We start from the raw sequence: 24,014 nt of genomic DNA on the forward strand, positions 1-24,014 counted from the left end.
ACAAAATCCCAATGTCACCCACCCCTTTCCTGCTGCGTCCCCCGGAGCAGTGCCACGCTCTGCTCAGGGTCAGGGGTCAGGGTTTGCTGCCTGCAGTCTCGTTCCTGGGTGAGTGGTACCTTGCCTGCTCTGCACCGTCTGGGCAGTGGCGGGACGGGACTGGTTTTGTTCCAGCACTTTGCCTGAGCCCAGCTCCTGATCAGGGCTGAAACCAGTCCCTCTCTGAGCACCATCTCCCCTCAAGGAGAGGAGCTACGCGCTGGAGGAGCCACCTCTCCTGCAGATGGCCAAAACTCGGAGAGGTGAAACTGAGCCTTCCTGCGTGGAGACGACTCATTCCTGCTCCTTTTGGGATGCTGTGGGGTAAGAAGGGCTCACCCCACGGGTGGTTTGTGCTTGCTCCCACCCCCCAGATGTGTGGCGAGCCCTGCGGGGAGCTGCTGCCACAGAGGGCATCACCGCAGCGGGGCTGGGGCCAGGCAGAGCTTTTGTAGCCACTGAGAAAAGCTCTTCCCTCCAGGATGAGGATGGCATCCCTGAAGGATGCTTCACCTGCCTGTGTGCTACCCAGACCCCGTTCCAACGCAGCCCAGCACCTCACGGCCAAGCGAGCGCGGTGCTGAGCCTGTGGGTGGCTTTGCTACACGTGCAGCACTAATGGCCAGGAAGGGAGGAAGCCAGGTTGCCCAGCAGAGCCAGCATACCCAGCTCGCGGCTTTTATGTTGCAGCCAGAAAATCAAAATTAAAAAAAAAAAAAAAAAAAAAAAAATCCCTTGAAGTTAGTTGGAATGAAGAGCTCAGACAGACGTTGCCCAGATGTTTTTGGCGGGGGCTGGCGCTGGTTGCTGTCCTTTGCCCGGCTTTGCAGCGCTTGGTGAGGAGCTGTGGGGTGGTCTTGGCATTACAGGAGATCAGCAGCTCCATCGCTGCCCCTCGAATTCGTGGCTCTCGGGCTTGCAGCGTGGCCTGGGCAGGAGCTCGTGCCAGCTGCGTGGCTGCAGCTTTGCCACGTCCACGGAAGGACACGGTGCGTCGTGGTGCTGGGGACAAGGGTCTGCGCGCTTCGGGGGACCGCGGGAAGGAGCTTTGTGAGTCCGTGGGGATGGGGGGACTCGGTGCTTTGTGCTTTTCTTGGGGTCCAACCTTGGCTCAGCCTGGGCTGGTGCATGGAGCTGGTTGAAATTGGATCTCTGCTTGGAGGGGCTGCTGGCGTTGCCAAGGCAAAGTGCCCTGAGCTGGTGTAAAAGCAGGTGTGTTCGGTGCCTTGTTGACTGTCATTGTCCTCGGGTTGGATTCAGGGGAAATAACAGAAGCAGCTTCGCAATGGGGGAGATTTTAGCGCTTCTAGAGAAGCGAGACAGCCGTGACTGAGACACCGAGCTGCCGCTCGCTGCCGAGCCCCCCACCACCAACAGGCTGAGCAGCACCGAGCTGCAGGGGTGCTGCTGCCCGTCACCCATCTCTCCTTGTCACCCATCTCTCCTCGCCGGGGCTGAGCCTCCTGGGTGCCAGACTTCGCCTCCCGCTGCCTGTCTGAAGAGCTGCCTGCGCTGGTGGGCTGGGTGTCGCTGCTGGGGAGAACAGCGGCACAAGAAGAACCACGATGGCAGCACACGGGCTTCGAGGTATGGAAAGGTAGAAGAAGCCGTAACACGGCGCAGAAGGCAGGCTATTTTGGCCTCCCTGCTTTGCAGCAGTGACTAAGAAAAATAAGCAGCATCTGAAATGTGCATAAAATCCCACCCAGGCAAAGGGTGTTGGTGTCGGTGCGGGGCCAGGAACGCGCCTGGTCTGGCTGCCGGGGACCCTGGGGCACCCGAGGGACACTGTTCTGCTCATGCATCGGGGCAGGGTAAGGCTGGGACATCCCAGCCCTGTTTTCCCTCCCGTTATGGTTTAGCAGGTAACGGTGCACGATCGGGAGTGCATCCACCTGTGCCTTCCTCAGTACAGCTCCGTAACTGATGCCTTCATCGCTGGAACACCCCAAAGCCCATCGCTGTTATCACATCACTGAAATACCCGAGCAGCTCTGCCCTGGTGAGGCTGTTACAGCTGGGGAGGTCGCCCCCCGCATGGGCTTTACTCACAGGCATTAGAGATGCCCAGCTGGTTGCGTTTGGGACCATCAGTAATATTTCCTCTCCCCCAGCCAGCTCCGCCAGCAAACCTTGCTGCTTCCCGAGCTCATAAAAGCAGCGATGTTCCTTCTCTCCTTCTCGTGGCACTGCTGGTTTCCACGCGGGTGTAAAGCCTGGTTCTCCCTGCCAAGGCTCAGAGCACTTCAGCTTCTGCCTCTTGCTCTCTGTAGGCTAAAGTGCACAATAATTGTACCTTATTTATGTATACTTTATAAGTTTTTTATCTAATACTTTACATAATGCTTCTTTGAGTGTTTCTGCCACCTCTGCTTGCTCCCGGCCTCTGTATTTCTCCCCACCTCGTGAGCTGTCCTGATTTTCTCTCTGGTAAGTGCCCCACTGTGTTCCTGCTGGACCATCTCTGGTGGTTCCTTCCGGGCTGCGTTGCAGGATGGGGTCCCTTTGCTCCATCCGCCTCCCGCCACGGCGTTGCCGTACCCCCAGCTGCAAGCGCTGGGGTGTGAGGCTGGACGTGTGTTTCTGTGATAACTGAGGCCACTGGCAACGCGCTTCCTTCGCCCGCGGGTGGCAAGAGGGTTTTACAAAGGAAGTGAGTTCTGCTCCGTTCTATGGGGAAACTGAGGCAGAGGAGGGGTGAGCATTTGGGTGCAACCAGGGCTGCGAAGGAAGCTGCAGATGGTGGGGAGCGTTCTTCAGTTCCCCCATGTTTAAGCTGCGTTTGCTTCAGTTTCCATCACTTTTTCAGTAACTACTAAGGCTAAAACCCCGCTCCGAGGTTGGTTGAGATTTTCATCTTCTGTTTAAAAGGAATTAAACGGCACAAAACCAGTATGGGCTGGCCTGAGTCCCCAGCTCCACTGGGCAGGGAGGAGTAAGGTGTGGGGGAGACAACTCCAGTCCTGGGAGGGCTTCCACCTGAGATGCCTAACTAGCTTGATGGGAAGCCTAATTGGCTTGATGAGGTTATAAAGGGCAGCACCCCACAGACTGGAGATGAGAAGAGGTTACTCCAGAGGGAGGTGGTGGGACTTTGTGCTTGAGCCAGCTCCAGCCTGGGAAGGGGTTCATGGCACGGGCCGGGAGCTGGGTCTGCCCTGCCCTGGGGGGTCCTGCAGTGAGCTGAGCCGGGACCTGGTCAGCACCAGGGTGAGGGGAAGGACGAGGGGGTGTCAAACCACCCAGAGCTGCCAGGTAAGCCGAGGCAATTGGTGACGGGTTTAAGGGGATCTAGCAATCAATGGTAGCAATGAAAAGTTTCAGTTAGCTTTATGCAAATTGCTAGAGCATCTTTGCTTAGTCAGTGCCTTCTAAATGTTTTTGTTGCTTTGGTTTTCCTGGGGGAAAAAAACCATTTGGGGCTCCACCCTGTCGTAATGAAGACATCTGACCTGGGAAGCACCCGCGTCTGGTGCCTCGCTGGCAGCCAGCTCTCATAACCGCTCGGCTTTGGGTGGAACGGGTCCTGCTCCTCGTGCGCAGGTGTGAGGGAGAAGAGGGCTGTGCCTTCAGCTCGGTGCTGCTCTGGAGAGGTTATAACCCCGCTCCCTGCGTAGCTGCTCATCTGCATGGGAATGGATGTGCTGGGGGCTGTGGGAGACCATTGGGGTGTCTGGGTTACGAAGGAAGAGCCCCCATCGGGTGGAAGGCTTGCCTGTGCCTGCTGCAGACCCCTCTAAGCTTTGGCATTTGAGGTCGGGGAGCAGACACAAGAATTAACCCTCCTTTCCCCAAAGGAAGGTGGGTGTAGGTAACCGAGTTGCTATGTCAATTTATTGGAGACGCAAGACTAAAGCGAGAATAAAAGCTGCTGGCAAAATACGTGGTCATCAGAAATAAATCTCTGCTTCCCCCTTTCCCTTCACACAGGGTCGATGTACTTAACTCCAGGTTCAGCGCCCTTGGTGCTGGGTGACTGGGAAGGCAACTGGTGCTGGTCTCACATGTTTCAGGTGGGGTTTGGATCCCTGGAACAAGATCGCGGAGGAGCTTTGTGCCTTAAGGCAGCGTGTCAACGGATCAGCCCCTTGAACCCCCACCGGAACCCTGGTCCCCCGGCCGTCCGGTCACGATGCCCTTTGTGGCAACGGATGAGCCAGACCATTTAAAAACCCAGGTGAAAAGTTGTGGATCGGTTTCAAAACAGGTAACGCGAGTACATCAGCCTCGGACAGCAGCAGCCCTTGAAACCCACCCCTCGGGGAAAGTAATCGATGAGATCGATGTGGCGTGCGAGGGAGCTGCGAGCTGGGCAGCTGCGGGGGGGCTCTGCTCGTGCCAGGGTGTATCTGTAGCTAAAAGGCTGAGTGATAGGACCGGGTTGGTGCAGGGTGAGAGCTGCTGGGGCAGCTGGGATGGATAAAGCGCGAATGAAAATGCTCCGAGGTGGAAGGCGCCGTCTCTCCCACTTCATTTCAATCCTTGAACCTGTAGGAGCGGGAAGATCAGGGAGCTACACCAAAGGCATCAGAGCAATGGGCACGATGAGGGGGATTTTAGCCCTTCTTGCTCCTAGATTCCCTGGCAGCAATAGCAAAACTCTCGAGCACAGAAAAGATCTCTTTGCTTTCTGTACCCCCACGTAACGGGGAACGCGCAGGCGGTGCTGGGGAGCAGGATGTGCGCTGGCTCTGGCTCGGCTGTTGCTGTGCGTGTCGCTTCGTCTCCAGCCTTGCCGTTTATCTACGGCTCTTCACATGTTGCCCCTGGCTGACTTGCTCACGGATCCCTCCGTCATGTGGGAGCAGCTTGTGCCCCTGCTGCTAACGCCATCACAGCAGCTCAGCGCCGCGCTGCTGGTCCAGCACGTGTTTCTGTTGGCTGATCCATGGGCACTTGCAAAGCCAGGCTCCGGGGTGTAGGGGAGACCTCCCTGCGAACCACAGGCAGCTGCAAAGGGAGAGCAGAGCTGAGCTTCAGCTTAGGGAACTCCCTGGAGAAAAGGCAGAAGGGGCGTGGGTTTGGTGGAAGGCGAATAACTTACAGATGCTGACGGGGAAGCCTTCTGCACCGAGCCTGTAGGGAGTGGGAGAAGGTTGCATGTCACCAGCCTGTCCTCAAGTGCAAAGCCCTTTAGCCTCAGAAGCGAGCCTGACCCTCCCGAGCCTGTCCCACCATTCGGAGGCAGCAGGACCAGCTGTTTGGGTGGGTTTGCACTGGTGGAGGCCCATCAGGACTGATGGGGAGAACTGATCTTGCATCAGGGCTGTGTGGCGATGTGCAGCGTGGCAGCTGCGATAGCATCGTCCAGACGTTTCTTCTCCCAACCCAGGCACCTAGAGCAGCTTGTGCAGCCCTGCTGGGGTCTGTCACCCACCTGCTCTCCTCGACCTCCAGCAGCTTCCTATAGGTGATGATTTCGATGTCCAGGGCCAGCTTGAGGTTCATCAGCTCCTGGTACTTGCAGCTCTGCCGGGCCAGGTCAGCCTTGGCTTTCTGCAGAGCATCCTCCAGCTCGGCCAGTTTGTGCTTTGCATCCTTGAGGGTCATTTCCCCACGCTGCTCCGCATCGGCCACGGCAGCTTCCAGCTTGCAGCGCTACAGGGAGCGAGACACCATCAGTCTTGGCTGTTTCTTGCTGTCTTCAAGCGTAACGTGTTACCAAGAGATGGGTTTAAAGCCTGGTTGCACGTTCAGCCCAGCAGTAAGATGGAGATGCGATCCCCTCCGGCAGGGGTTTGGGGCAGCTGGAGATGCAGTTTCTGTGCGCCCCCCACCCCGTGTTGCTGGCGGGGGATGGGGTGTTGTAACCGCATCTGCCTTCAGGTGCTGCATGAGTTGGGCTTTCATGCAGCCCTACCTGGAGCAGCAGAGCCGGCTCATGAACGCCCCTTGCGAGGTGCTACAGCACCATTTAATTCGGCTGTGGGAACTTGTAGGAACAGCAATTCCCTCTGTGCCCTGCTGGAACAACCAGACCTGGCTGTGCTCACCTGGTCCTTGGCGCTTTTGACTTCTCCGTTCAGCCTCTGCACTACCCGGTTCAGCTCAGCTATCCTGGGTTTCGTCTCTCGCAGGCTGTCAGCATTTCTGCCTGCAGTGACTCGCAGCTCCTCAAACTAAAAAAACACCCAAAAGACATCGTTGCCTATCCCCAAAACATGTGCTCTGGGTGAAATCAGAGCAAATCAGGAGAGGGGGGGTGTGTTTCTCTGGATTTGAAATTGGCCCCAGATCCTCCCGCTGCCTGGTGTTCTTACCTTGCTCTCATGCCACGCCTGTGCTTCTGCCCAGCTCCTGCGGGCACCGTCCTCGTACCGAGCCTTGATGTCCGCAGTGATGCCATCCACGTCGAGGTCTTGGCCGTGGCCCATCTGCACGACCACTGAGGAATCTGCGATCTGGGCCTGCAGCTGGTGGATTTCCTGGTGGCAACACGGAGCTGAGCTGGTCAGAGAGATACTGGTCCCACTGTGCTCCCAGTCCAGCCCCAAGCTGGGGTATCACCCGCATTGCACCACTTGGTCCCCCTTTGCGGTGACCATGCAGACGTGAATTGCTGATGCTCATCGTTCACCACAAGGGGTGACCACTGCCCTGCATCCCCCCTTCCCCCCCCTCCAAAACCCAGCTGGGAAATGCAAACCACGGCTGGTGCAATGTTAAGGCTTCTTACCTCCTTGTAGAACGTTCTCAGGAATTCAGCCTCTTCTTTCAGGCTTTCCACCTTGGCTTCCAGCTCTGCTTTGTTTAAGAAAAAACAGCCCGCGTCCTGGAGAGGCGGTGGGGATAGAAGAAGGAAGGTTATTGGCAAGAGCAGGCTCGGGGCTGCCCTTGGGGTGAGGGACTCTCGCTGCTGGTGCCGTGACTGCGCCAGCGCCCCGTTACGCAGCTGCTGATGATTTTAGTCCGAGCAAACCCACGCACCAGCTCCTGCTTGTACTTGTCCCGTGTGTTGCTTTGGGGAAATAAATCACTGTGTGCAGCCCAAAGACCTGAACCTGAGGAGGAGAGTTCAAACAGCCCCTTGCTCACCTTCTTCAGGGCAACAAACTCCCTCTCGGTGCTCGTCCGCTGGCTGCGCTCATCCTTGTACCTGCATGGGAAAACGGGAGATCTTTGAATTCGGTGCAATTACACCTTTGTTTGGGCTTCTTCAGGCCTTCTCTCAAGAAGTGAAACTCCTTTTTTTTTTTTTTCCCCCCCTCTCCCCAAACAGTGTTTTGGGATGCTTTGGTCTTGTTTCGTAGCCCATGGGAAAGCAAACGTGTTTTCAGGGAGGTTTCCGCGTCTTTATAAATTTGCAGCAGAACTGTTTTTTCATTTGACCTCTGCAACAGTGAATACCTGCTGAGTGTTTCTAAATGCTAATTCCTTGAATTAGGAAGGAGAGAAAGAGTTCGAGGTACATCCTCTGTTCCCTCCATCTCTCTGTCAGCTGGGACCTTGTTTTGTATACTGAGATCCTGGTAGATCTCTCCATCCACCTGTTCATTCCCTGGGAACCATTTACTACCATGGAAAGTTCACGGTCTGTGCCTGCTTACAAATTGTGAACATTTTGAGCCCTGCGTTCACATCTCTCGGTTTCTTACTTACGTTTTCTTGTTGGTTTCCAAACCCTGCTGTGCAGTTTTCAGGTCTGTTTCTAACTGGGCTCTGTTTCTCCCCAGTGCTTCCAGCTGCTTCTTCAAGTAACCGATATAAGCCTCCAACGTGGGCACGATGCTGTTCTTGTAGGGGTTTTGACCCTGCAGAAAGCTCCACTTGGTCTCCAGCACCTTGTTCTGCTGTTCCAGAAATCGAACCTGAATCCCAGAAAGCAAAATAGGAAATGAGATGAGGATGAAGAGCTCAGGAGAGCCAGTGTCCGTGCAACAGCAGGGAAACGTGTTGCTGCTGCTGCTGCTACACGAGTGCAAGTGTGTCCTGTTCCCGTGTGCTTTGGTTCTGGGCCACCCAGGTGGAAATGCACCAAGCAAAGTGCTTCTAGAAAGGAGAGATTTGCAATACATTTGGGATGAGTGGAGAGGAATGGGAAGGGACTGGGAGGCTGATGAAACTAGTTTTAGCTTATTCCCTCCTTGCAGTGAGGCACAGAGATCGGAGCAATGGTGCCTGTACACTGAAGCTTCCCCAGTTGCTCATAACCCCCTTGGTGCTCAGCTGGCACCCTTAGGAAATTGTCCTCAATGTCTCAAATGAGTTGTCTTACACGGGTTCCGTGCCCTTTCCACACCAGGCACCTCCCGTGGACTCCAGTGCCTGCAAACTGGGACTGGGAGGGGGTTCTTAGCTCACCTTGTCAATGAAAGAAGCAAATTTGTTGTTGAGGGCCTTGATCTGCTCTTTCTCCTGGAACTTCACCGTTTGCGCGTTGGGGTCGAGCTCCAGTGTGAGCGGTTGGAGCAGTTGCTCGTTGATGGTGATGGGTGTGATGGTGCGTGGCCTGAAGACCCCACCAGCCCTGTAGCCAAAGCCAGCGCCTCCGCAGCCAAGCCCTGTGCCGGCTGCACCAAAGCCGCATCCACGTCTTCCAGCCGCTGCCGTGGTCCTGGAGCGTGCCACGCCACCGAGGCTTCTGCTGCTGGAGTAACCCAAGCCACGGTAGCCCATGCCACCACCCCAGTGACACGAAGCAGCACTGAAACTGCGTCGATTCCTAGGAAAAGCTACGGAGGAAGAGCCGAAATTCCTGATGGCATGGCCAGAGCTGCTGCTGTAGGAGCAGCAAGACATGGATGCTGGTGGGAGAGGGGTTGGTGCAGGCGATGCGCTGGGAGCAGATCCCAAGTGTGTTTCCCGCTGACCACGGTGGAGCACCTTCTTCCTTTTATTTGTGTGGAAAATGGGGCGAGGCTGCGTGAAACTTCCACCAAATATTTTGTGATGCAAAGAATGTGAACTGCTTAGCATGTTGTGCTCACCAGCAGAGAACGCGGCAGCGTGTTTGTCCCATAAAGGCTTGAAGGACGCTGTTAAGGCAGGGCGGTCGTGTTTAGGTCTTGTGTAATAGCAACAAAAATGAGGGGAGTTGTGCTGGGTGATTTGCTTTCGGGAGACGTGATCAAAACTGCAGATTCCCTTTTTTATAGGTTGGGCGAATCGGATCTCAGACTTTAGAAATGGAAAATCCTTTTCTATCAAAGGACGTCTTGACGTTTTGCTGGTACCTCAGCTTGCCAGTGAGAGCTTTGAAGGACAATGTGATTCAGCCTGCTGTTTAATAAAAACTATCAGTAATAAACGTGAATTTACTGAGAATTAACGAACAAAGTCTTGCAGGCAGGTTAGTGGTAAACGACCGTGTTTTGTTGGTTCTGCCTACAAAAAGGCAACACGGTTTAACGCTGGGCGAATATCCATGGGGCCACATGTGTTTCTCAAGGTGATTTTTCTGCAGGTTGCTGATACGAGTGTTTTCCAACATGGTAATTTATCTGGGGGGAATTGCTGATCAGTTGAAATTGAAACCGATACTTGGAAGCTGGTAGCTTTTTGCAGACACTTATTGGCCAAATCCTCAGAAAACCGGCGTCTCCTGTCCCACATCCCTCAGCCTGGGGTTGGGTTCCCACCTGGTGTGGGGCAGGGCCAGGCTTGGTCCTTCGCCTCCTCCACTGGTATGCGCGTGCGGGTCCCGGGAAGGACCTGTGTGGGAGGGCAGCGTCTTTGGTAGGGGCAGGGTGGAAGATTCCAACTAATGATTTTGCTTTGTTTACTGCGTTTCTTTCCCCTTCCCTATTCAGCGGTTGGTTACAATTGCAAGCCAAAATTACCAGCTTTGCTGCTAGGAGCTGGGAGCGCTGGGACGCTTCAGCTCCCGGGCTCGCAGGCGTCCTTAGGGGAACGGAGCATGAGAAGATCTGGAGTTAATCCTGCCATCGTCCTCAATCTTCACGTGTCAGACTATGTTGCACCAGACTGTAGATGTATTTTATGGTGCTCTGGTTGCATCTCTTCCACCCGCATTGTCGTTCTAGGAAACACTTTCTGCTCGGGATGAGACAACTGATGCCAGATGTGACTGTAGAGCATTTTTGGACAGAAATCCGAGAATGAGGGGTTGCAGGAGGCTGGGCTTTCAGGGAGGTGACCCAGAAAGAGAGAGAGGTGATGGATAAGGCTGCAGGTTCTCCAATGCAACAGGGCAAAAAAGCAGTTGAATGTGTTATTGAATGGACTCCAAAAAACCTGCGATGTTTTGAGCTAGCTCAGTTAAGCCAAATAGTCCAAATCAGGCTGAGCATGAGCTCTTTTGGTGCTACTTTGTGGTTTTTTTTAATGGAAAAATCTCAATTAAAAAAAGAAAACAAGCCTTTGTTTCAGAAAAAAAAGCCCACCTTTTTGATGGGAGAATTCCTCCTTTTCCAGCCTACCACAGTCTTCAGAGGACAAAAGTATCACCCGGTTTGTTCCTGTTATGTTCTTTTATCCCAGCTGTAGCCACTTTTAGTGGGTCTGTCATGCCACGGTGATTCTGAGCATCCCTCCCTCCTTCATCCTGGTCTGGGGGGGATCGGGTCAGGGGTGTGATGTTTGCTGAGTGATGGACACAGGAGCAGCCTGGTGGGGGAGATGTTGTGACCTGATGTCCTCACCCCTCCCTCTTCCCAGGAACCAGCTCTCCACCTCGCATTTTCCAAAAGCCAGTGGCTCTCTTGGGGACACTAACGAGAGATGACTTTGGCCTGGGTTTGAGTTTGGGTTTGGTTTTTTTTTTCATAAATTGTCTCTTAACATGTGTTTTGTAACTCTAAAAAGAAAAGCTGTATCATGTCATCTCAGACTTGCTGTGTCAATTTATTGGGGAGAAATAGAGAAACAAGATAAAGGCAACAACAAGCATCATAGAGGAATCTGGTGATCTAGTTGAGACTCCTCTGCTCCCCTGGATTTTTACCTTTTCGTTGCAATCATGTCCATACACTGGAGGAGCAGAAACTTCTCTCCCGTAGTATTTTTAACCCAGTTATCTTTCCAGGCAAGGGGTTCCTTAGTGCACATGCTGTGCTAACTGTGCGCTGCCTTGGTAAAATAGCTTTGCCGTCCAGGCTTTGCCAGACCTACACAGCCCAGGAGGAACAGGCAAACTTTGGCAAGAGCCGATTTGTAAACCTGGAGCATGAGGTGACGAAAAGACCAAGTTTCTTAATGGTAGTAAGGGAATAAGTGATGCACCATGGACCGAAAGCTTTAACCGCACACACACACACACACACACACACCCATGTGCCCTGTGTGTGCTGCTAGCAGGCTGCTGCTGTCGTGAACTGGTGGAGCAAGGACCCTCCTTTCAAATGCTTTCTGTTTTTTTAGTATTTGATTTTTAGTCTTTTGACCTGTAGGAGGTTGTAGAGGATCCCAGTTTGACACTGGAGATCTTCCCACTCACAGCACTATTCACCTGTGCTGGTATGAGAGTACGAGTGTCCCCAGAGGTGGTAATGCCTTTGCTGCAGATGCCTCCTCCGGTCACCAGCTTTCTGCTTCTGGACTGGGATCTGCTGCTGGAAGAGTTGCTGCCATCAAAGCATGGGGTCAGTATGCGATCCCCCTGGGGGATTGCCCCCGCCCCCTCGTTGGCTCGCGTGTGAATAGGTACCCGGTCATTTTGGCTGCAGCTGAGTCTTTGGCTTGATAAGACCTGAGGCTGCACAGCTCATCATCTTTATTTCTGTGAGGTCCGTCACTTGGCAGAAGACCCAATGCCTGGGTGCGTTAGGAGTTTCTGGCTTCGTCAGGCGTTTGGGTCCATAAGTGCTGGAAAGCGCGTTGGGACGCGCCGCTCCCCAGGACGGCTCTCGGTGGGATTTACTGCCATCAGAGGTGATGCTCATCGGGTAGCTGTGAGGTGACATGTGCTACTGTTTCCTCCTTGCAAGGTTCCTGTAGGGTTTTGCCAGCCCCTACCTGCTCTCCTCACCCTCCAGCAGCTTCCTGCAGGTCAGGAGCTCCATGTCCAGGGCCAGTTGGACGTTCATCAGCTCCTGGTACACGCAGGCTGTGTCCTGCTTCACCTCCCGCAGGGATGCCTCCAGCTTGGAGTGTTGGCACTTTGCATCCTCAACAACCACTTCCCTGTGCTCCTCAGCGATGCCCCTTCCCGTTTGCATCTCTGCAGGTAGGAGATTTTAATTACTGCTCTTCATCCGCACGTGCTTTGAATAGCTCAGAGCTCCCGAATCTGCCTGTCGGTGCGTTCACCCACCTGCATCTTTGCATTTTCAGCCTCTGTAGGTAAAACCTCTAACTCCAGGACAGTTCTCTCTGCCTAGCTGGGACCTGGTGGGTGTTGGGTTTTGTGTCTTCTTACTGCAGGTCTCTGCTGATGGTAGTGTAGTTGTTAGTCACGACAGAGCATTTTACTCTGGGCAACAGGCAAGTCTCAGTGTCGAGCAGCTGAAGTGCGTTTCATCAAAACTGTCTATTGCTCCCTTGCTCTAGCGGAGAACTTCGGGAAAGCCACAACCTTGGATGGCGATTGACACATGATTGCCCCTGAGTCACCCTTACCCGGGCTTTGGTGTTTCCATGTTCTCCAGCCGGACTCTGAATTACCCGATTCAGCTCCACAATTTCATCCTTTGTGTTATGCAAGCTGACGTCGTGTTTGCCGGTGGTTTCTCTCAGTTCCTCATACTGAGGAGAGAGAAGACGCAATGAAAATAAATACCAGAGTGAGGAGGTGAGTCAGTAATTAAACCTACTGTGTGATTCTGGGGCCGCAGTCCCAGATCTCAGGATTTAAGGCTGCTGACCGCTAGCTCGGGCTTGCAACCTCTGTTGCCACCAAGGCTTCTGCTGCTGAGGCATCCCCGGCATGAGACAGCACTGGTGGGGTGTCTCTTCACACCTCTCGGGATCACAGCAGAGCAAGAGCTGAGGCTCCACGTGCCCCCAGCTCTGGAGCAGACGCGGTGGGACCAGCAAGATGCTGGGACCAGCCCAAAAGGGAACGCAGGAGCGGGAGGCAATGCATGTGAGCCAACCCTGCCACGCACCCTCTGCAATAAAAGCGGAGCCATCACCTTTTGATGTCCCAGGAAAACGGGCTTTGGCTGCACAACCAGCCCCAAAAGACCATTTATAAAGATGTTTATGAGCTTAGGTTGTTTGGTAATATCCCGCTCGTCTCTTCTGCTGAACAGTGACCTGAGCTGCTTTTAAGCACACACCTCTCATTGAGTTACAGGCTGCATTTCTAATTGGAATGGGAGGGAATCCCTGGTCCCATAAAAACTGCATTTGCAAACCTCCCTTTTTTTATAGTAAGTATGAAAGGGAGAAGCAGAACTGATCTTTTGATGTTTGCAGGGCGCCAAGCGTGAGGGAAGGAGCGTTGCTTTGTTTTACATGTGGGAAAAGAAGAATCTGAGTTAAACCCTTGCGAATATTCCAGGGATCCAAACACTGAGACTGATTTGGTTGGGTGTTACATCAGCCTTCAGCTGGAGTTGCTCCTTTTGTTAGCCTGATTCTACAGTTTACTCATTTTCTCTCTTTCATTTGACCTCTGTGATTTTGTTGGCCTCGAGAACAATCTTTTTGTTCCCTGGGGAGTGGAGATGGGCTTGTGCGAGCGCGTTCCTGGGTGCCAGGGCTCTGCTGCTCCATCGCTACAAGCAGAAAACAGGTGCAGCGAAGGGGGGGGGAGAGCAGGGGAGGGCGATGAACGGCTTTTCCAGCTCAGACCTTTGCTCCAGCAGGAAAAAGCCCAAAGGCAAAGGATGAATAGATCGAGGTGATCTCTCAAGCTACCTGCATGCTTCCCTCCTCTATGGAATGCCCTGGAGGGAGCCTGCTGTTGTCCCTGGTTTTGGGGACAGCGTGACTGACACCGGTCAGGTGGATCGATGCCTCTCACCTCATTGCTTGCAGAAGCATCTGCCACGGGGAACAGGTTACAGGAGAACTGGGCTTGGTCAGTCCTTTGTGGTGAAATCGTTTGGCAAATCCCTGTGAATTTGTTTGAAAAAAAAAAAAAAAATATATATATATATATTTTTTTTTTTTTCAGCAAAGGAGGTGGGTTCAGAGTGACAAAGACCCAACAAAGGAGATAAGTCTTTCCTAGAAAATTAAACAGGTGATCTTCAGTCCCATCTTTGCTGAAATATTTAAAGGGTTCTGTGCCATGGGTGGGAACCCTCTGAATCCTTCTGCTTCCAGCGGGATAACACTGAGGGCTTAGCCCTGAGAATCTCAGCCTTTTCTAATGTGGATTTGCTTTTATGTGATTTTCTTGGCATTCACCATGGCCTGAGAACACGTTCTGCTCCATGAAAAGGATCGGAGAGAAGTTGATGCATGCAAGCCTGAAAGCTGGCCTGCCTCATTCCGCCGCGCGTTTATCCAGGGCGAAGCCGTGTGGGGGTTGTATGTGCTGAGCACTTTGTGGGACTCAGCCTGAAAGGAGTTCAGAGAGCTCAGCATCTTTCATGATTGTGCCCTGGATGCTGGAGAACAGCTGCTACATATGATAGTTGGCATCTTCTGTGAAATGGAAGAAGTCATGTTGGCTTCTTTTCTCACTTTCCCTCTCTTGGGTTTTTAATTACAGACCTGAGCGGCACTCAGCACCGCCAGCTTGTCTGAGCCAGCCCGGCTCCGATCTGCTGACCCAACAGAAACCTCAGCTCAGGAGCATCTCGCTGCGCTGGGATCGCATCCTCGTCCAGCGCTTGGCCTGATGGCTCTGTTGGCCGTTCCAGGGAGGGGACAGAGAAATCCCCCGTTTTCCCTGCACAAGCTGCAGGCCTGGAACGAGCCCGAGTTTAGCTCTCACGCATGGGATCTATCTTTCCTGACTTTAAAAAAAATTTTGGAGTGCTCCTGCAACGAAGACATCTTCAGCCAACTGCCTGGAGCGCTTTCAGTCCCGCAAAGGGAGGGAAGGAGGGAGGTGCTGCTGGGGAACAAATTGTTTGACCCAAAATTGCCTGTTTCTGCCCTTTGACTGGCTCAGATGTAGGCGTTTGTGGCCAGGTGAAACCAGCCCCACCTTCTGGCCTTGCTCTGTTGCCTGTGCAACTTGGAAACCTCCCAAAGTGCTCGGGTGTTGTTGCCCTGTGACCCCTCGCTCCAACGTTTCCCCTCCTCTCCAGGACTGAGCTGGGGATGGGAAGGCTCCAAGTGACAGCACAAACCTTCTAAACGTTATTCTACAATTACACTTTTAGGTGAATTTCATAATGGCACAGAAGACCCACACTGCTCACGGTAAGTTTGGTGGCAGTTTATTGAAGAAATTTCATAAAAGTCATACAGTTCAACGGGAGCAGAAGATGTGGAAATGAACTAGTTACATCTTGGCACATAATTCTCCAACCCTCCTCTTTGCCTCCTTCTGCCTTCCATATAAGGGAAGGAAAAAAAATTAATAACCTAAGAACAAAGGCGTTAAACCAGAGATGTTTTTCCAGGTTATGTAAAATTTATGTTACCGGAGCCTGCTGTTCCTCCTTTTTGTTTTTCCTGTATTTTTAATCCCTGCCTCTACTTCCAGCTCACTCCAGCTGGTGGGAAGGAGGGGGGTTTGCTGCTGAGACAGGCTCCAGCAACCTGTAGGTTTCGTGGTCTTTTTGCTGAAGTTATATACGTTCTGGGTGGTTGAGGAGTTGGGCGTTATAGAGAGCCAACCTCTTTCACCTATGGAAAACCGAGGCTGTGTTTTTGGGAGTGGGTAGAGCTAGAGAGCCCTGGAGCAGAACAACAGCGATGCTAGAGGAATGGGGAAGCAGAGCAGCTGCCTCTGTACTGAAAGATGCTGCTTTTTTGATTCTTCAAGCCTTTGGGGAGAGCAAGCCCAGCAGCAGGGGCAGGGTCGGTTAGGGGGGAGGACAGGAGCCCGTGGCCTCAACACACCTCCTGGTTTCTGTCATAAGCAGGTGAAGGGACACGTTCTGCTCTTGTGTGCGCTGGTGCAAATCGAAGTCCTGCATCTACTCGGGATTTGCACCAGGGCACCAGAGCCAACGGGAGCCCTGGGGAGCTGCGAGCTGAGCTCTTAACAATGGCACCATTAGCGGCAGGGCTGATTGCTCATGGACAAGCAGCCTGGGCTTCTGGTCAGCTGGGTGAGGCTTCGTGCAGAGGAATTAATTGGGCTTGGAGAGGCATCTCCCCCAAGCCAGTAAGTAGCACTGGGAATGTTTTCCCTTAATGGGAAAGTGACAAGTGTGGCTCTTTGGGTGGTGTCACAGGCTTTGTGCTGGCGGCAGGAGGTGGTGCTCAGCCTCTTCTGCTCCGGGTGCCGCTGCGGCTTAGCTCCGATAGCTGCTCTTGGTGGTGCTTTTTGATACAAACCTCATGCTTGAGCTGCTTCCCTCAGCGGAGCTGAATCCCCCGGCCAGGCAGCTCCCACTGCTGGAGCCGGCACCGCTGCCCCCCACGCTGAGCCTGTTGCCGAAGCCTGACCCCAGCCCCAGCGTGCTCCCACCTCCGCAGCCGCTCCTGGATGAGACCACAGCTGTGATGGGAAACCATGGGCAGAGGGTTAGTTTGCTTGGAATAACACAAAGGAATTTCAACCTTTAGTTTCACACATCGGTGTTTTTTCTTGGATGGTCTGTCGTTGCCTGTATTTCATACATCTCATCCTCTGGCTTCCCTCCCTGTCCTGTAGCAGAGCTGGCCTTAGACCTCCGAGACTCGGAGGGACAATCTCAACGTACAAAATCTTTCAAGTTCAGAGCTGGTTGGAGAAAAGCTGTATTGGAGTTTTGGCCTCCCCCAGTCCCACAGAGTGCTGCAAACCCCCTCAGTACCCCCCGTTTTTGTGCTGGTAGCTACCAGCCACACAGCTCGTTTTCACAGTCTGATCCACAGTTCCAGGTACACTTAAGGAATAACTCGATGAAACTCAATCTATCGCTTACGAGCCGGCATACTTACAAATATTCACTGCGCCAACGCCTTCTCCAGCCAGCCTGGAAGAAAGAGAGAAGAGAGGAGGGCTGGTTACGTAGGATAATTTCAAGCATCAGTTTGGCACTGGGGATGCTGGATGACGGAGTGGTCTGGGGTGTTAAGGTCTGGTGGAGTGTCTGACAGGACCTGAAATAACACCTGTAACTGCGCGGGATGGGGGTAGTTTTCACCACAGGGTTGTGCGACAGCCCCCCCCCCCCCCCCTTGTTGCAAGGCAGATGTGGAAGCGTCTCTGGGTTTGGACATTATTTGGTTTGCAGGGATTTTGCCCCCACCTGCTCTCCTCGCCCTCCAGCAGCTTCCTGTAGGTCGCGATCTCGATGTCCAGGGCCAGCTTGACGTTCATCAGCTCCTGGTACTCGCGCAGCTGCCGGGCCAGGTCAGCCTTGGCTTTCTGCAGAGCATCCTCCAGCTCAGCCAGTTTGGCCCTGGCATCTTTGAGGGCCAGCTCCCCGCGCTGCTCGGCATCGGCGATGGCCATCTGCAAACTGGCGCACTGCAAGAAATGGAAATAGGTCTGGTGGCTGCGCAGCGAGCTTGGCCCCTGATTTCCAGGCATCCTTGCAAGGGTACAGCAAGGTAGTGAAGGAGCCCCCATGTCCGGAGGGGTCCCGTGAGCTGTACCTGTTTCTTTACACTATCGATTTCTGAGTGGAGCCGCTGGATCACGCGGTTCATCTCTGAGATCTCCATCTTGGTGTTGTGGAGGTCGTCCCCATGCCGGCCAGCCGTGAGCTGCAGCTCCTCGTACTGGGACAGGCAGGGAGGTGAGATGCAAGGGCACAGTTAGATCTGGGCAGGAGCCTGAACTCATTGGTACAGATGGGACCCTGCTCTGATCCTGTTTTGGTCAGTTCTTCTGCCTCTTTCTGTACTCAATCCAAGCTCTTCCTTATGACTTCTGGCATATTTCCTTCACCCCACTCCTGTCTCATTGTCTAATGGTCAAGAAACTAAATGAAATCCTGCGCAAATCAACTTTGCACCCTACTCCCCTGCTCTCTCTGCTTACACTCTCCAGTATAAAATAACCTTTGGAAAATGCTAAACAAATTTTTTTCTAGCTCACCTGGTTAAGTTCCAGATCCTCACCTTGCTCCGGTACCAGGACTCTGCCTCTGCCCGGCTCCGGTTGGCGATCTCCTCGTACTGCGCCTTGACCTCGGCGATGATGCTGTTGAGGTCCAGGTTTCGGTTGTTGTCCATGGACAGGACCACGGAGGTGTCGGAGATCTGGGACTGCATCTGAGACAGCTCCTGTAAGTCAAACAAATTCATCCCCAGTTCTAAATGTTTCCCTGTGGTGCTGGTCTCAGAGGTGATGTGGTGGAGGGGGAAGAATGGGGAGGATCTGCGTCTCCGAACAGCGTGCTCGAGCTGGCTTCATCCTGTTGGTACCAGGGAAATGGGGAAACAGCAGAACTGGAGAAGTTATGAGATTCTTACTGCTTCGTAGAGGGCTCGCAGGAAGTTCACCTCATCTGCCAGCGCATCCACCTTGGTCCCTAGGTCCACCTTGTTCACGTAGGCAGCATCTGCATCCTGGAACCGTGACAACAGAGGTAGTGAACCAAACCTTGCCTATCTGCATCCTTGTACAAAATTTAATATGAACCATTGGAGACAAGCCAGATCTGCAGCCTTTCTTGACCTCTATGCCTTTAAACAGAGCCAAAAGTTCCTCCTTCCACCTTTTTTTGGAGGAGTCCATCGATCTGAGCAATTTTTGACATGTCAGAAGCCACTGAATTCCCCTTTTTTTTTTTGCCAGTGCACAGACAGGTATTTTGGACAACGCTTGAAATAGTGAAAGTTTCTTACTGTGTCTCCTGCAGGTGGGACCGGGGGGGGGGCTGTGGAGGGTGGGGTGGGATACAGAAAGGCTGCAGGAGTGGCAGAGCATCTAGTGGAGTCACCACAGGGTATGGGTGACCCAGATCTGATCTGGTACCTGGGGGGACCAGGACTCACCTGAATTTTGGATGAGGGGCCTGAAACAAGAACAAGCTATGGCTAAGGCCTGACACACTGGCACAATTGGGTGTTTCTGCTTCAAGGAGGGATGACTACGCGTTTGCTAAGTGCTTTGCCAGCTTGGCACTGCCGGATAAAAAGGATTATTTGCATTCAAATGCATTTTGCCTTTAAAAAGTGTGTCTCTTCTTTGTTGTTGGTGCCTCACCTTCTTGAGCAAAACAAAGTCATTCTCTGCAGTTGTGCGCTTGTTGATCTCCTCTTCATACCTGTTGGGAAGAGGAGCATCTCTTTAAAGCTTCCATACTCAACCCACCCCGTCCACCATGGGTGTATGGAAACCCCTTCTCCGTGCATTCATTGTAGGACGTTGTGGCGAGGCTGCAGAGCCTGTTCCCGATCATTTACCACCGATCTTTTGAGGGAACAACAAAAATAGCCACCTAACCACGCTACGTCCTTGCTTTGTCAGTGCATGTTATTTGTAGCATCATTAGATAGAGATAGATATATCACAGATTATGATGGAAAGAGAGCACCCTTGGGCTAGGTGGTGGGAGGAGGCCATCTAGAAAAGCTGCAGGCCTTCATTAAAAGCACGTTTCATCCTCCCAGAGTTTTTCGCTGTGAAGGGGAGCCTGGTGCTCTCTCTGTTTTCTCAAGCCGGGAGGGCTGGGTGGAGCCGTGGCTGAGCTCATCGCCGCCGCGCCTGCGTTAGTCAGCAGAGCCGGCATCTCTGACGCCAGCCCCCGTGGTGGCTTCAGGAGGGCTGGGGATGGCCGGGGAGGAGGGAAGGGGGTGGCCTGGCCAAGGAGTGCCAAGGTCTGGACCAGCAGCAGCACGCGGTCCCGCTCTTGGGAAAGGATAAAAACCAGCAATAGCCATGGGCTGGTGCCCAGCTCCAACGAAATGATTAAACAGGGGAGATGAAAGACAGGAGTTCAAAGGAAGGAGTCCGTGCAGCGAATAAAACATTAGCCTTTCATGACCCTTTCATGGGGGAAGATGTCTTCACTTCAGGAGTATCCAACCCTTACAAGCAAAGTCCTAGCTTGTATGTGGATTTGTGAGTCTCTAAGCTCTTAGCCATGCAGAAGAGGAAAACTAATTGGGCATATGTCTAATTTCTAATTGCTGTACAGATTAGTGTTTGACTCAGAAGAGCAAAGCATTGGGAAGAATACTTTGGGATCCACAAAGTTTAAAATAAATGAAGGTAAGAAGAACAAATTCCTAGGAAGTGGGGGCAGCAGCAGTGACATCCTCCTGGTGAGTGCAGGCGTTTTGGCCACGCTGCGAGGTGATGCTCCCTGCCCAGCGATGCGTGTGCTGTAACAGGTTTTGCCCAGAGATCCCCTGATCTGGAAGCAGAAGGGATATTTGCTGCTTTGTCAGATGCAGGCAGAGTATTAAAGTCTGAACCTCTTCTGTGATGTGACCTTTGGTTCTCAAAGCATTTCTTGTCTTGGGCGCACCCAAGGGTCTTTTCTCAGCTGAGCGATCCCTGGCGCCGCTTTGCTGCTCCAGGTTGGGCTAATGTTAGAAGCTGCTTTTCAAAATTTAAAAATCTTTTTGTCATGGATTGTGTGACAAGGACAGAAGCAGGACACTCTCTGACCTGATTAATAGCAGTATTATGCTTAGACCTGGGGCTCATCTCATCTCATCTCTTCCAGCTACCTGGAGCCTGGCTGCTTTGGCCAGGCTCCGTTCTTTGGGGTTTCTTCTGGAGCTGATGGAGAAAGAGATTTACCTCCAGAATATCATTTGTCCCAACCTAAAATGAATTGGGGAAATCTGGATGGCTGATTTGTAGCATATCCTGAGGTCTTATATGGCCAGACTGGCAAAGGACAGGTTTTTGGGTTTGGGGTTTGGGTTTTTTTGTTGGTTTGTTTTTTTTCCCTGTGTTAAACATTTCTGAAGGCACAGAGAACTATAAAAAAACATCTCACAGTAGACCGTGGGTGGTGATTTCTCTTCCCCAAGGCTGTCATTTCTGCTCTGATGCTACTTCTGGGCTAGAGGCACTGTTGGTGAGGGTGGCAGAAAGTGTCAGACACGCTCTCCTGGGAACGAGAGACGGAGGGATTTTTGGCAGAGTGCGCGTGCCCTGTTTGCAATCGCAGCCTGCACCTCGCTCTCATCTCCTGTTTTTCTGGTTCCAGATTGACAATTTAAGCTCCTTACTTATTCACGTCCATTAAGCCGTGTATCCCTCGTGGGCATGGTAGCAGACACTAACGCTTGGTAGATGTTTTTCCAAAGTGCAAAGAGTGGATGGGAGAGGAAACGCCTCCTCCCGACAGCCCGAAGGGTTAATAAGCTGAGCTGAAACCCTCACCCAGGATTTCAGTGACTTTCTGTGGGGTGGAAGGTAACACCTGACTTTCAGATGTGCTAAAACTATCCAATACATCGATATTAAGGGGTATTATATTAATTTTAAAAGGGGGGGGGGGGGAACACTTAAATACAAACTTAAAATTAATCTTTCTTCTTTCAATTTTTCTCTGCTGGAAAGGAACACCCATCAGTAAGAAACGAGCATGTTCAGAGTGCTCAATAGTCTTGTTAAGATTCAGGTTTCATCCTGGTCTGTATTAAAATGACTACGCAGGAGCTGAAACCATCTGGGAAGCTTAAGCACTGGACAGACGAAGCTTTTGAGAAGCCCAAACTCCTGTAGGTGACTGACCATCTGAGCCTTTTAAAAAGTTCACCTGTCCCTGCAAAAAAAATCGTGCATGGCTGGCCATGGGTAGAGTGCTGCTGTGGACAATTTACACAGCAGCTAAAGCGAGGGGAACCACGTCGCTGCGGTCCTTCCTGAGCTCCCACAGTTTTGGGGTTGCCTTGGGTTTTTTAACTCATCCAGCCAGGAGACAGAGTGAAGAAAGACCGGACAGGTTTCTTTGTGTGTGTTGCTTACCTGATCTTGAAGTCTTCAACAGTATCCTGCATCGCCTTCAGCTCCGAGCTGAGCCGCAGCCGGTCCCCTCCTAGCGCCTCGAGCTGTCTCCTCATGTTGCTGATGTATGCGTCAAACATAGGTTCAAGGCTATTTTTCACGGTTTTTTGGTCTTTCAGGAGGCTCCATTTGGTCTCCAGTACTTTATTTTGTTGCTCCAGGAACCGCACCTGAAACCCATCAGAACAATTTAAGTCATTTGGGATCGTCAGCTCAAAGCCTGCCTCCCTTTTCTTGAGATGGAGAATTTAATGGGAGTTTTGTTGGTTGGTTGTTGGGGTTTTTTTCTTTCTTTCATTTAATTTAAAATGGGCTTGAGATGGGCATGTCATCTAAAGATCATTGGTAGGAAGATTTGGAAATCAGGAGCAATTTTCAACTGCAAAGAAATGCGGAAAAATAATTTGCACAGTGTCAGACGTCTGATAAAGCGAGCTGTACAGACGGTCTGGATACGGCAGTAACAAGCTCAACAAAATCCTTAACTCTGTGCATTAAGGATTTAGAAGTAAATTACAATGTTGAGAACAATCCTGATCCTACTCCACAGACAACGACAAACATGGCAGGCTTGATGAAGTGGAACGTGTCTTACCTTGTCGATGAAGGAGGCAAATTTGTTGTTGAGGGTTTTGATCTGGTCCTTCTCCTCCTGCCGCACTCTCTGCATGTTGGGGTCGATCTCCAAGTTAAGAGGTACCAAGAGGTGTTGGTTGACTGTGACCTCTTGAATACCTCCAGGGCCACATCCTCCTCCGAACCCAAACCCAGCTCCACCAACTCTGTATGCCCACGCGCCGTGACCTGACCCATAGCTGTATCCTGGTCTAGCAGAACGATACCCTCCACCCATGGAAATCCTCTTGTTTGCCCCTAGGTTGTGAAGGCTCCTGCTGCCAAAACCACTGGTGATCCGTCCCATGCCCCCACTGCTGCTGCGGGACACGGACATGGAGCTGAAGCTGCTTCGGTTAACAGGCATGGTGGCAGCAGCAGTACTGAGACTCTTAGTGACTCCTCCTGACCCAATGCTGACGAAATTCTGGGCAATCGTTTGGCGCTGGCGAGAGCCTAGGACGGCAAGGTGAGATGGCAGGTGAGCAGAAATCTTTGGGAGTTTGCATCTGGAGTCCCATCTGCCTTTTATTCTTTTGGAGAGCTGGGCTTGTCCGCAGAGGACCGCGCTCAGGTTGACTGAGCTAATGGGTTTGGTATGTTGGCACGTGGCCACCTTTCCCAACCCGTTAATCCCCAGGCTCACTAATGCAACGGGCTGGCAACCTTCGGGCTCATAAAAGTAAACCAAATTTTCTAACCTGTGTTTTTCAGAGTGGGGATTACCGGTGGTGGGGTGGGGGGGAGGAAAGTTTACATCCAGAAGTTCCCTTTGGGCTTGCTGTTAACTTGGTTAATGGCGTCAAGACCCGTTTAGTTTAGGGCTGATGGGACTGAAGTTGCCACAAGAGGGAATCTGGAGATGTTGAAGCTGCCGGTTTGACGCAGTTTGCTAAAGAAAAAACTGACTTTGCTCCCCAGTTGCCAGCTGTCTCAGGGTAGGAGACATGTACAGAACAGCATGAGCTGAAGGACTTGCTTTCTTGGGAAAACTAGATTTATATCCCTACATGACTCATCACATAAAACCTTGAAAGATTACAGGGGTTGGGTGCAATCAAGGTGGCATGAAAACGTTTGAGATGCTGTAATGTAGAAATTAAGATAGAAGGACATTTTCCATAGCGCCTACTAGGAAGAGTAGATATTTTCCCATCTTGTGGAAGATACTGATGCTAAAAAAAATTTGCTCACACAAATGGGAACGGAACACCCACTTGCTATATTCCTGTTGGGTGTAAGAGATGTTGCAGAGTGCAAAGGAAAGGTCTCCGCTCTGATGTGTATGACTTTTGTTTACCTTCAGCTCTGCTCTGCTCTGTCAACCACTTTTCCCCAAGGTCCTATAAGTAACTGGAATTTAAAGGAGAACGTGACAGAACTAATTCCATATGCCTTTATTAGAGAAACACTGGGAAACGAGGAATTCAGAGAGTCAAAGAACAAACAGGAGTATGGCACGTTTTATATAAATAAGGGCAAA

General features: G+C 52.1%; 2 protein-coding genes across 2 annotated transcripts; both read right to left on the reverse strand.

The window, feature by feature from the left end:
• Positions 1-4,792: 4,792 nt before the first annotated feature.
• LOC121081883 (keratin, type II cytoskeletal cochleal-like) lies at positions 4,793-8,778 on the reverse strand. The gene is made up of 9 exons (XM_040581191.1): positions 8,341-8,778; positions 7,639-7,847; positions 7,075-7,135; positions 6,716-6,811; positions 6,300-6,464; positions 6,033-6,158; positions 5,417-5,637; positions 5,084-5,115; positions 4,793-5,013 (listed from the first exon to the last, which is right to left on the reverse strand). The coding sequence occupies exons 1-9, from the start codon at positions 8,776-8,778 to the stop codon at positions 4,793-4,795; spliced, it is 1,569 nt and encodes a 522-aa protein (XP_040437125.1).
• Positions 8,779-16,304: 7,526 nt separating this feature from the next.
• LOC121081884 (keratin, type II cytoskeletal cochleal-like) lies at positions 16,305-23,480 on the reverse strand. The gene is made up of 10 exons (XM_040581192.1): positions 23,441-23,480; positions 22,512-22,987; positions 21,878-22,086; positions 19,154-19,214; positions 18,418-18,513; positions 18,064-18,228; positions 17,596-17,721; positions 17,247-17,467; positions 16,936-16,970; positions 16,305-16,510 (listed from the first exon to the last, which is right to left on the reverse strand). Exons 1-10 carry the CDS (start codon positions 23,478-23,480, stop codon positions 16,305-16,307), a joined length of 1,635 nt encoding a protein of 544 aa, XP_040437126.1.
• Between the last annotated feature and the right edge of the window lie 534 nt (positions 23,481-24,014).

Source organism: Falco naumanni (genome assembly GCF_017639655.2).
Source record: "Falco naumanni isolate bFalNau1 chromosome 20 unlocalized genomic scaffold, bFalNau1.pat SUPER_20_unloc_1, whole genome shotgun sequence".
Classification (NCBI taxonomy): Eukaryota; Metazoa; Chordata; class Aves; order Falconiformes; family Falconidae; genus Falco; species Falco naumanni.

What these genes read in the sequence shown, in the direction of transcription:
- LOC121081883 (XM_040581191.1), bottom strand. Translation starts at nt 8,778, where the DNA reads ATGTCTTGCTGCTCCTACAGCAGCAGCTCTGGCCATGCCATCAGGAAT. An exon ending in TTGCTTCTTTCATTGACAAG is followed by an intron (nt 7,848 to 8,340) that starts GTGAGCTAAGAA and finishes TCTGGGATTCAG; the next exon opens with GTTCGATTTCTGGAACAGCA. An exon ending in AGTTTGTTGCCCTGAAGAAG is followed by an intron (nt 6,812 to 7,074) that starts GTGAGCAAGGGG and finishes CCGCCTCTCCAG; the next exon opens with GACGCGGGCTGTTTTTTCTT.
- LOC121081884 (XM_040581192.1), bottom strand. Translation starts at nt 23,480, where the DNA reads ATGTCTCCTACCCTGAGACAGCTGGCAACTGGGGAGCAAA. An exon ending in ACTTTGTTTTGCTCAAGAAG is followed by an intron (nt 18,514 to 19,153) that starts GTGAGGCACCAA and finishes TCACGGTTCCAG; the next exon opens with GATGCAGATGCTGCCTACGT. An exon ending in TCGATAGTGTAAAGAAACAG is followed by an intron (nt 17,468 to 17,595) that starts GTACAGCTCACG and finishes CATTTCTTGCAG; the next exon opens with TGCGCCAGTTTGCAGATGGC.